This window comes from Calliphora vicina, chromosome 5 (assembly GCF_958450345.1).
Source record: "Calliphora vicina chromosome 5, idCalVici1.1, whole genome shotgun sequence".
NCBI classification, from domain to species: domain Eukaryota; kingdom Metazoa; phylum Arthropoda; class Insecta; order Diptera; family Calliphoridae; genus Calliphora; species Calliphora vicina.
Genome location: NC_088784.1, coordinates 3,685,449 through 3,698,243, shown reverse-complemented (window position 1 = coordinate 3,698,243; position 12,795 = coordinate 3,685,449). Strand labels below are relative to the sequence as shown.

Genomic DNA, 12,795 nt, shown 5'->3' with positions numbered 1-12,795 from the left:
AAATAGAGAATAATGTATAGTAAATATTTATAAACATTAATTATTCAATATGATTCAAGCTTACCTAAATATGACTGAAAAATGGGGAAACGGAAACAGCATCAGCTCAAACACTTGTTTGTTTGTATGTTAAAGCAGCAGAGATGCAGCAAAAGAGTAAAAAACAAAAAGTAACTGTAAAATAAATCTGATGTCTGTTGTTTTTGCCAACACTGAGACAAAAAACTGGTTTTCTTTTGTTTCTCTTTTAGTTATTGTTGTTGTTAAATCTGCTGCAGTTAAACAATGAAATATAAAATACATAAAATCACTTTGTTGTTGTTGTAGTTTTAGCTAGCAATATGCATGTATGTTCATTCATGTTCATCTAGTTTATGTTTTATGTGTGTTTTAAAGTGAATTGTATGTAATTTTATGTATTCTTGTGATGTTTAGCAATAAAAAGGAATTTTTTTTGTTTGTTTTCATTGTTTTATAACTTATTAAAAATTTAATTACATCAAATGTAAATTTCAATTAACTAAATTGCATTCTTTGGCTTTACATGCAGAATGTAGTTTTTCTCTCTCTAGCTTTATTTTAATTTATATAAATTTTCTTTATTTAAAAAAAAAATAATCAAATGTACTCACATATTCACACAAAAACACACATCTATGAACATGTCCCTTACACACATACACTTTTCAAATATTTACACTTTTTATAGTTGATTTTTTTGTTGTTGCTGTTCTGTTTAATTTAAATGAATGACATTTATTTATCAACCTCAGACCTCAGTTTAAATAAAATGTTTTGTGGTAGCACAGGTTAAACACTTCTACCAACAACAACAACAAAATCACCGCACTTTGAACAACAACAACAACAAAACCCCAAAACAAACATTAATTGTTTTAAACAAAGTGAATGAAAAAAAACACAAAAAATTCTACAAAAAAAGACAAATAATGAGTTGAAAATTTATTTTGTTTTGTTCATTTTTGATTAGCCTTAATGGATTTGTACTTTGAGCCAAAATTGCCTGGCATTTTATAGCATTTCTTTAATATTTATTTATAATTTTAATATTTAATTAAATTTACAGAGTAAATGTAAGTAAATATTAAAATCTCATTAGTTGCCGGGACAACATATTGTTTTGAAATACGAACACCATACAAAAGAGCACACACAAACCGGAAGTTAAGTTTTAAAAAGTTTGAAACTACTTTTCTTCTTTGTTATAGAACTTTTGCAATTTTTTTAATACAATATTTTCAAAACACTTTTTTAGGTTTTTTTTAACCAACCTTTTCATATTTTTCTAACAACATATTTTTTTAGATTTAAAGCAACTCTTAAAAAATCATATTTTTTTTCATTCGCAAATATACTCATTCATTATTCATTCATATGTGCATTTTTATTTGAGCATCATTCTATTCATTTTATTTAAACAAGCGCAAAATCATCGTTTTTTTCCACAAACTTTTACGTGGCACATTTTCTTTTCATTTCAATTCATATATATTTTAATATTCCTTTTGCACTTAAAACTTGACTTTCTTTACAATTGTATTTATTTGATTCTCTTTAAATTCAACTATGTTTTCTTAAACAACCGTTTCCGTTTTAAGGACATGTTGTGTCATCGCAAACCGTTACTAAACTGAATTGTTCGTGCTTCAAGCACTTCGTTTTTGTTAGTAACTAAACATTTATGCTTAACATTCAACTGTTAGCAACAGTTTACTGTTAAAGTGGATGCTATGTTAATAGTGGTGGCAAGCAACAGTTATTATTTTCTTTTTTTTTTGTTAGGGGGAAAGTAATACAAACTGCTTTAAAACACGTGCAAGTGGCATGTAATTCAAAACGTAAACAGAGAGGAACTCTTTTAAAAAGATTCTGCGCATCAGGAAGTTTATATTAAATTGATTTAAACATTTTTATTTTCAATGAAATTATATGTTAAACAAAATGTTGCTGGTCACATGTGATGTCAACATATTTACTATAGCAACACATTTCTATAATAAATATGTTGCTAGCAACATGTTGCTATATAGCAACATACTATATACTATAGCAACATGTTGCTGGCAACATATTTACTAGAGAAACATGTTGCTGGCCACATATTTACTAGAGAAACTTGTTGCTGGCCACATATTTACTAGAGGAACATGTTGCTGGCCACATATTTACTAGAGGAACATGTTGCTGGCCACATATTTACTAGAGGAACATGTTGCTGGCCACATATTTACTAGAGAAACATGTTGCTGGCCACATAATTACTAGATAAACATGTTGCTGGCAACATATTTACTAGAGAAACATGTTGCTGGCAACATATTTACTATAGAAAGATGTTGCTGGCAACATATTTACTAGATAATCATGTTGCTGGCAACATATTTACTAGATAATCATGTTGCTGGCAACATATTTACTAGATAATCATGTTGCTGGCAACATATTTACTAGATAAACATGTTGCTGGCAACATATTTACTAGATAAACATGTTGCTGGCAACATATTTACTAGATAAACATGTTGCTGGCAACATATTTACTAGATAAACATGTTGCTGGCAACATATTTACTAGATAAACATGTTGCTGGCCACATATTTACTAGATAAACATGTTGCTGGCCACATATTTACTAGATAAACATGTTGCTGGCCACATATTTACTAGATAAACATGTTGCTGGCAACATATTTACTAGATAATCATGTTGCTGGCAACATATTTACTAGATAATCATGTTGCTGGCAACATATTTACTAGATAAACATGTTGCTGGCAACATATTTACTAGATAAACATGTTGCTGGCAACATATTTACTAGATAAACATGTTGCTGGCAACATATTTACTAGATAAACATGTTGCTGGCAACATATTTACTAGATAAACATGTTGCTGGCAACATATTTACTAGATAAACATGTTGCTGGCAACATATTTACTAGATAAACATGTTGCTGGCAACATATTTACTAGATAAACATGTTGCTGGCAACATATTTACTAGATAAACATGTTGCTGGCAACATATTTACTAGATAAACATGTTGCTGGCAACATATTTACTAGATAAACATGTTGCTGGCAACATATTTACTAGATAAACATGTTGCTGGCAACATATTTATTAGAGAAACATGTTGCTGGCAACATATTTGCTATGGAAACATGTTGCTTTCAACATATTTGCTATGGAAACATGTTGCTGGCAACATATTTGCTATGGAAACATGTTGCTTTCAACATATTTGCTATGGAAATATGTTGCTGGCAACATATTTGCTATGGAAACATGTTGCTTTCAACATATTTGCTATGGAAACATGTTGCTGGCAACATATTTGCTATGGAAACATGTTGCTGGCAACATATTTACTATAGAAACATGTTGCTATTCGAAGCTTATATACCCTTCATCAAATTATACTTCTAAATCAAAATGTTAAATATTTTTAGGAAACAAAATTTAAAAAAAAAAATAATTTTCATTTAAAATTTTTTTTTTTCAAAAAATATGTTGAAAAAAAAAATTATTTTCAATTCAAAATTTTTTTTTTAAATTTTTCAATATTTCTTTTTTAATTTTTTTTTGAAAAATTTTGTTGGGAATTTTTTATAAACTATTTTTTTTGTGAAAAAAAAATCAGATTAAAAAATGTTTATCCCCATTTTGAGCCATTGTACGTATAAACGATTTTATATCAATCATACGCCCTGTAGGAAAGTGCTTCAAAATTCTTTATTTTGGTAATAATTGTGTAAATTGCTTACTATTACATATATCTTAATCAAATTCCTTCAAATAGAGCTGAGGTTTTTTGATTTAATGTTGAGTCTATTGGGTGCCTAGTGGATCTAAAGGATACAAAATTTTTCATTTCGATTATGGAATTTTTCTGAAAATTTTACATCGATTGTCTTAATAAAAATCTCAAAAAATCTGTTAACAAATCCTGTTTTCCACACAAAATACTACATAATATTGCTAAAACTATAGTTTCCTAAGAAAATTAATTAATATAACATCAAAATAACCAATTAAATCAGCTTAATAGAATAAAAACCAAATAATATTATCCTAATTCTGCAGCTGCTTTTAAAATCATGTATTTTCTATCTTTTTTTCTTTATTTTTCTGAAAAGCAATAACACAAATATCTTAAATAGTTTTAACATCAATTACCAAGCAAATGCTATACTTGTACAGCAACTCTCGAACTATAATCATTTGTTAAGCCAACCAAGTGGCTAAACAATACAAAATACCAAATGCAATACAGCACAAGACTGCGATAAGAATAAACGCCATACATTCAAATGCATTTAAATATATTTTTTTTAACTTTAGGAATTTCAACTAACACAAAATCTGTAATACTATTGTCATGTACAACTTAGTTAAGAAGATTTTTCAATTCCACAACATTTATCCAGCATTTGAAATATTTTTGCTTTTAAGGCGGCTATTGGTGTAGAATATTTTCTAATGTGCATTTCCTGCTGTTGCCATTTTAAATAAAAGCTTTAAATTTTTATCAAGTTTAGAACGATAACGGGTTGCCTGGCTACTTACTTATTGCTTTGGCCCATCTAACTGGCAAAAACAATAACAAATATTTATAATAATAGTAGAACTAGTATTAGTGGTAGTAGAAGTAGTAGTAGTAACAACTATTACCAGTACGACTATCTCAACAATAGTTTTCATTTTTGGTAATCATTGGTTATTAGATGCTTTGATTTCTTTTATTTTCTTATACACTTCTGTGTAGATTTGTTTGTTTGTTTTTTTCATTCTGTAGTTTCCATTTTTCTATTAAATTTTACCCTTTTTTTTGTGCTGTGAGAATTCTTTCATTTGTATGTTGGTATATAACTTGAGTGCTTGGTAATATATTGGAAAATCGCCATAATTGAGTTTGTTATTTTGTTACAGAAAAAAATAAATGTAAACTGAGAGGGTAGATTGTAAAGTAAATGTGACAAAATAGTGATAAATTTGTTTAATAAATTTAATTTAAGTAATTAAGAAAGTTACTCCTATAAATTGAATATGAATAACACTCGTTACAACATTGATGCCCATTTACACACTCAGTGTAAAGCAGCAACATTCAAATCTATAACAACAAACTGTATCAATATTATTGTTTTCCTTAAAAATATAAATTTTTTTTGGGGTTGTCTTACATTAATCTTTATAAATTTTTCCGATAACCGATCTTTCTGATTTTTAATACCAAACATCCTAGCATAAAAATAAATATTTGGTGTGAATATTATTAATTTCAGTTTTATAGTTTGGACATGATCATGATTTACACACACTTAAAGACAAAGATTTTTAGAATTTCAATAATATCAGGGCTACAAATAAGTATTTGTGTCTTGGATGAATATTTCTCAGTGTTACACTCGTAATAAAAAAAACATATTCAACACTAGTGATAGTGAAGCGCATTAATTGTCTGCTTCTATTTGTTCAACACTAGTCTTGACTTCTTTTTCTTCGTCAGTTTTATCATCACTGTTTTCAGTATCATTATCGTCTACACTTTCTTCTAATTCAGTTCCTGTTCTATACTGTTCTATAATGAACCCAAGCGATGTACAACGATCATTTTGAACTATTGAATATTTAAAGAATTCTCTTACAATTAATAATATTCCTGTGCAGCCCACCCTCGTTGTCAACCAAACAACTACGAGTATGCCACTTTCAACATTTACCAGTTAGTATTTTGCAGCTGTATGAGTATAAAGCAAAAAACATAGTAAGAATGCTATAGTCGGCTATAACGAATTGTAAATATCCTCCATATAAAACTAAAATTATAAAAATTATGTGCACACATTCAAAAAGTATTATTGATGGCATAAACCATAGATAAATACACATAGATCACAAATCTCTTCTCAAAAACCTAACTCAGTTGTCAAAAACCTAAGGGGTGAGAATGTATTAGTAAAAAAAAACTATGTGAAAACAAAAACAACACTCATGTGAGTGAATATTTTGAGTAATTTTTTTTTTGTTTGAATTTTTTTATAGTTTCGGATCTATGTTTCTCTATGAGCTCGTTTTCCATAAAATCGCAGTATATAATCGAAGTTAACGATTTAAGATATTAGAGATTTTTATACTAAAAATTGATTTGATATAAAATATGAGTGATCACAGATTGATCTTATTTCCTCTTAAATCGCAGTATTTACAAAGATATTGACGATTTAAGATATTTGAGTTTTTTGTATGAAAAATCGATTTTTGGTATAAAATATGAGTGATCACAGATTGAGCTTATTTTCCTTAAAATCGCTTTATTTACAGAGATATTAACGATTTAAAATATTTGAGTTTTTTATATGAAAAATCGTTTTTTGGTATAAAATATGAGTGATCTCAGAATGAGCTTATTTTCCTTAAAATCGCTGTATTTACAAAGTTATTGACGATTTAAGATATTTGAGCTTTTTATATGAAAAATCGATTTTTGGTATAAAATATGAGTGATCACAGATTGAGCTTATTTTCCATAAAATCGCTGTATTTACAAAGACGATAATGATTTAAAATATTTGAGTTTTTTATATGAAAAATCGATTTTTGGTATAAAATATGAGTGATCACATTGCTGTATTTCCTTAATTTTGCTGTATTTACAAAGATATTAGCGATTTAAAACATTTGAATTTTTTATATGAAAAATCGATTTTTGGTATAAAATATGAGTGTTCGCAGATTGATCTTAATTTCCTTAAAATCGCTGTATTTACAAAGATATTAACGATTTAAGATAATTGAGTTTTTTATACTAAAATTCGATTTTTGGTATAAAATATGGGTGATCACAGATTGAGCTTATTTTTCTTAAAATCGCTGTATTTACAATGATATTAACGATTTAAAACATTTGAAATTTTTATATGAAAAATCGATTTTTGGTATAAAATATGAGTGATCACAGATTGAGCTTATTTTCCTTAAAATCGCTGTATTTACAAAGATATTAACGATTTAAGATATTTGAGTTTTTTATATGAAAAACTGATTTTTGGTATAAAATATGAGTGATCACAGATTGAGCATATTTTCCTTAAAATCGCTGTATTAACGAAGATATTGACGATTTAAGATATTTGAGTTTTTTATATGAAAAATCGATTTTTGGTATAAAATATGAGTGATCACAGATTGAGCTTGTTTTCCTTAAAATCGCTGTATTTACAAAGATATTAACGATTTAAGATATTTGAGTTTTTTATATGAAAAATCGATTTTTGGTATAAAATATGAGTGATCACAGATTGAGTTTATTTTCCTTAAAATCGCTGTATTTACAATGATATTAACGATTTAAAACATTTGAGTTTTTTTATGAAAAACTGATTTTTAGTATAAAATATGACAGATGACAGATTGAGCTTATTTTCCTTAAAATCGCTGTATTTACAAAGATATTGACGATTTAAGATATTTGAGTTTTTTATATGAAAAATCGATTTTTGGTATAAAATATGACTGATCACAGATTGAGCTTATTTTCCTTAAAATCGCCAGTTTTTTATATGAAAAATTGATTTTTGGTATAAAATATGAGTGATCACAGATTGAGCTCATTTTCCTTAAAATCGCTGTATTTACAAAGATATTAACGATTTAAAACATTTAAGTTTTTTATGTGAAAAATCAATTTTTGGTATAAAATATGAGTGATTACAGATTGAGCTTATTTTCCTTAAAATCGCTGTATTTACAAAGATATTAAAGATTTAAAATATTTGAGTTTTTTACATGAAAAATCGATTTTTGGTATAAAATATGAGTGATCACAGATTGAGCTTATTTTCCTTTAAATCACTGTATTTACAAAGATATTAATGATTTAGGATATTTGAGTTTTTTATATGAAAAACTGATTTTTGGTATAAAATGTGAGTGATTACAGATTGAGCTTATTTTCCTTAAAATCGCTGTATTTACAAAGATATTGACGATTTAGGATATTTGAGTTTTTTATAAGAAAAATCGATTTTTGGTATAAAATATGAGTGATCACAGATTGAGCTTATTTTCCTTAAAATCGCTGTATTTACAAAGTTATTAACGATTTAAGATATTAGTTTGGAAGATATAATGTTGCCGAATTTAACCGCTTTTACCCTATAAACCTTCGAATTTCTAAAAGTCCCTTCTTAGTGGAGCCTCATAGGGAAATTTAACTTATGTCCAAATTTCATATCTACATCTTGGCGTTTGTGCTGATCGATGTTGAATCATTCAGTCACTCTGTAATGTTACATATCAAACAAGAAACTTCTACATACCTGTATTCAACACTAGAGGTAGTGGTTGGTTGCAGCTCTAATAAGTATATACGGCTATTATTGCAGTTGTAGTAGTTGTTTTTGTTATTGCAACAAACATTTTTATTTCCGTTTTCAATTTACAAAACATTGTAAGCATTTATTGTTAAAATGTCCAGAAATATATATTTTCTTACTCTACTATTTTTTTTTATAAATTTTTATTTGTATTTCTTCAAATGTGTTTGTAAGCGGGTATGTATATGTTTAAGTCCATAGATTCAAAAGCATCTTATGAATACATTGTTAGTGAGTATTTTTTTGCTTGAGATATTCTTGTGCAACGCTTAAGATCGTTTAAGAAAAAATAATTTTTTTCGATTTTAAGATAGTGTGTGAACAAATGTGTTTCTAAATGTACTGGTGTTTATTAGGGTGGACCAAATTCTTAAACTAAATATAATTTCTCTTTGTTTCTCAAAATTTAATTTTTATTATTAGCCATTGATCAGCTGGATCAAAAGGTCATTTTCAGGTATTTTTTGATTTTTCTCATTTACATAATAAGTAATAAGAAAGTTTTATGAAGTAGCATCAAATATATTTCCAAACAGCTCCAACAATGTGTGAAATTCTTTGATGTTTCACATATCTTAGAAATATTTTAGTTAGAAACATCTATACAATTGTTATTTGCTACCGCCCTAGTATTTCTATATGTATTCATAGGTGTGTTTCGTGTTGGAACTTTAAGGAATATTGTTAAAATCAAAATCAATTACATATATTGTACTTAAGATTACACAGCTTAGTACTATTGTATGCCATCTTGCTTGAATTCTTTGCTATCCATTGTTACCATCTCCTTTTGGTTTTGAGAAAATGCCAGCTGTCTGTATATCCTTTACTTTAGCTGTAACTGCATCTGTGGTTTCACTGATATCGTTAACAATTTCGGCTGTGGGTTTTTCAACTTGTTCTTCGGCATCGGTATTTTTTTCATCTATATTCCTAGACTGATTGTGTTCGGTGTTGTCTTCAGCTGTTACAACTTCTATTTCCGGTTCAGCTGCCACGTTTTCAGCTTGTTGTTCTACTGATGCTTCTGCTGCAATAATCTCTAAGGAATTTTCATTTGCCAGGGGCTCTTGTTGGGGTTCCTTAGGCTCTGTTTCATCGTCATTTTCTTCTTCATTTACTTTATTCTTCTCATCAGCCTTTTCTTCACTTTGTTGTTCTGCGGGTTGCTCATTTTCAATACCTTCCGGTTCATCATCTTCCTTTGTTGGACCATCAATTTCATCTGCTTCGTCGCCTTTTGGATCAGTTTCTCCTTCTACATTTTCTTCACTCTTCCCCTCATCTTCGCCTTCTTTGTTATTTGAGTTACCTTCTTTGTCAATTTCATTTTCAGCTGAAGCCTTCTCTTTATCTTCCTCTTCAGCATTAGTTTCTCCTTCTTGGCCATGATCTTCAGTGCCACCCTCTTCTCCTTCTTTCATCGGCTCATCATTAGTTTCTTCTTGTTCCTCTTGACCTTCATTAGGAGTTGCAATAGTTTCATCTGGCTTTCCAGCTTCTTGACCATCATCTTCGATATCATTAGCCTCATTATCAGCCATTTCTGCATCACTTTCTTCGTTTACATCCGGCAGATTTCCATTTCCATCAACTTCTTCTTTCAATGTTTCAATGTCAACTGCTTCTGGCTGTTCAGCACCAGTATTGATCTCTTCGTCTTCACCTTCCTTTGGATTATCAATATCTTCCTCAGTTTGATCAGCAGTATCGTCAGTATCATTATCATCATCGTCATCTTTTTGATCATCAGTATCTTCAGTATCGTTATCATCTCCAGTTTCCTCTAATTCAGTTGCTTCTTCCTTACCAGCTTCCGCTTTTAACTCTTTGTCACCTTCTCCTTTGCCATTTGCTTTTAATTCCTCCTTTGGCTTTATTTTCGATTCCACATAAATCACTAAAATGCCATAGCTTTCAATTCTACCAGACTCCTCTTCATTATCTTCTTCTTCGACTTCATTTTCCTGCTCATAATCTCCTCCATTACCATCATCTGACACAGCCAACTGCAGTTTGGTATATCTCTGTTCATTTATTACCAACATTTTGCCCTGACACTTCTCCTCTCCCTCCTTCTTGCCACCTGTTACCATATCACAGTATGTACCTGGCTCTAAGCAGGCATAAACCTCCTTCTGAAAATCCATTTCAGCATCATTATTTATAGCCACAAAAGCCTTATAGCCACGACAAAATGCCACTTGATTGGCACCATTACTTTGAAAATATATTATGCTACGCTCTTCCTGGCCGGACGCTTTAAAATAGTTGGCAACTTTAAGCATATTTACGAGTACCGGCCATCTATGTTCACACACCCAACCAGACTCTTTTGTACACTGCTGTTGGCTATTAAACTTGGGAGAATGTATCTCTGCACCTTCTTCCTCATCTTCCACAGGAGGTCCTTGATTTATATCTGTATCAGGGAAGTAATACGAGCTCATAATCCTTTTAATGGCCCCATAAGGATGTATCAACATGAAAACATTGGCCATTATATATTTAAAGCGCTGTTTATAGGTCAGCAAATGGTTATTGCCCAATTGCTTGGGCAGACCTCTTTGAGTGTCATGGGAATCTATGAAAACCAAAGAATCTTCATGAGGCAAGAAACCCAAAGCAGGACCCCAATTGATGAGAGAGCTTAGAGAAACTTTTCTATTAAAAATGGTGGCTAATTCAGCTGCATACAGGTACTCAGACACCACACCATAGGTCGAGTATTCAGTTCTAGAAAGAAAATAAATCAAATAGTGAATAAATCCATTTAAAAATACACTTACTTGGATACCGTATCCAAACCCAAATCGAAAACATCATGATAAACAAAAGGTCTGGAATTTTTCATAAAATTGAATTCTGTGCTTAAATTTTTCACTTGTTTGAGAATGTTCTGCAATTAAACAAACAAAACAAAAGGAAATCAAAATCAATTTCAATTGCAATTCCTTTACTTTAACCACATTGTACTGTATTACAACCTTTAAATCAATTGGCCAAATATATTTGGCCGTATCAATGCGGAAACCGGCTACACCCATATCAATAAATTTATTTAACATCTGCACAATGTGCTTTTGTACAGCAGCACGTGAATGATCTAAATCAGGATGTCCATTCAACTGACAATTACGTATTTCATGAGCATCCTGTGCATTGGCCAATACCGCACACGATGACCGGTGAAAGTCCACTTGTGTATACGAAACATTAGAGTAATTTAAATGTGATATGTTGACATTCGTTTCGAGCAACGTGTTGACAATGAAATCTTTATTGTCTGCTGATTCATTGTCCTCAGCAATAAAGTGCAAAGGAGCAGCCATGTGGTTGAGCACCACATCAGCATAAATGCGCACACCATGGTCATTGCAAATGCGACTCATCGACCAGAATTCTGTCTCATCGCCCGAGCGTGAGGCCAAACGATAGGAGATCACCTCATAGCGTTCCCACCAAGGATGATTTAGTGTGCTCGTTTTCACCACCGTATGCTCCAAGACAGGGGAAAGCTAAAAACATGTTGCTGTAGATAATTATGTTATTTATTGTATTTTGTTGTCACAAAACTCACTTGCACTCCGGCATAGCCTTGCGGTCCCAGAAAGTTGCGACACTCTGCTGCTACATCTAAAAATTTCCATTCGAATAATTGCACAATAACTGCACGATTCCCAGTGAAATGTGGTTGTTGATGTGAGTATGTCATTGAGCTGTCCTCGTAATTAGCTAACGTTTCAGCATTCAGTTGTCTAACAAACCGGCGTTGCTTAATGTTGGCATACGACCAAACCTGGGTACTTAACAAACAGAGCATAAACATGTTGCCAACACATGTTTTAAGCCTTTGATTTGTTGCTGCTGCTGTAGTTATTTGCAGTGACTTTAACCTCATTGTTAAATGCCGTTAACACTTGTAAATTGATGTTACTTTCTCTATTTATAAAACAAGTCAGTTAGTAAGTTTGTACTCTGGTTTTCCTTCTATAAAACAGCGTTTGTAACATTAATTATTATCCTTTAGCGCGCCTTAACCTGTTTGATAACTTAATGTAATTTTTCCTTTTTGCTAAAAACTTTTCCACTTTAACTAACGTATGACTGTCCAAATAAATGAATGAACGATTGAATGAATGAACGACTGCCAGCGACCGTATATCGGACTGAACATTCACTTAAATGTGTGCATGTCAGGACATGTTTAAACATGCAATTCCACGTACTATAATCTCTAATAAGTATCATATAGTTGTAGTTGGAATGTAGTTGTTGGGAGGTTTTTCCTCTTTTTTTTAAATTATTACTCCTCTAAATTTTATAAATTATAATGTTAGTTTTTTTTTACTTAATAATGTTTACTCCGGGGTATTGAGTTAAAACT

At 30.4% G+C, this 12,795-nt stretch overlaps 1 protein-coding gene across 1 annotated transcript; it reads right to left on the bottom strand.

Moving 5' to 3' along the window:
• Nucleotides 1-5,483: 5,483 nt before the first annotated feature.
• On the bottom strand, nucleotides 5,484-12,309 carry LOC135959805 (uncharacterized). The gene is made up of 5 exons (XM_065510880.1): nucleotides 11,989-12,309; nucleotides 11,396-11,926; nucleotides 11,198-11,307; nucleotides 9,190-11,144; nucleotides 5,484-5,611 (listed from the first exon to the last, which is right to left on the bottom strand). The coding sequence occupies exons 1-5, from the start codon at nucleotides 12,307-12,309 to the stop codon at nucleotides 5,484-5,486; spliced, it is 3,045 nt and encodes a 1,014-aa protein (XP_065366952.1).
• Between the last annotated feature and the right edge of the window lie 486 nt (nucleotides 12,310-12,795).

What these genes read in the sequence shown, in the direction of transcription:
- LOC135959805 (XM_065510880.1), bottom strand. Translation starts at nt 12,309, where the DNA reads ATGAGGTTAAAGTCACTGCAAATAACTACAGCAGCAGCAACAAATCAA. An exon ending in GGTTTGGATACGGTATCCAA is followed by an intron (nt 11,145 to 11,197) that starts GTAAGTGTATTT and finishes TTTTCTTTCTAG; the next exon opens with AACTGAATACTCGACCTATG. An exon ending in CTCAAAACCAAAAGGAGATG is followed by an intron (nt 5,612 to 9,189) that starts GTAACAATGGAT and finishes GGTTCATTATAG; the next exon opens with AACAGTATAGAACAGGAACT.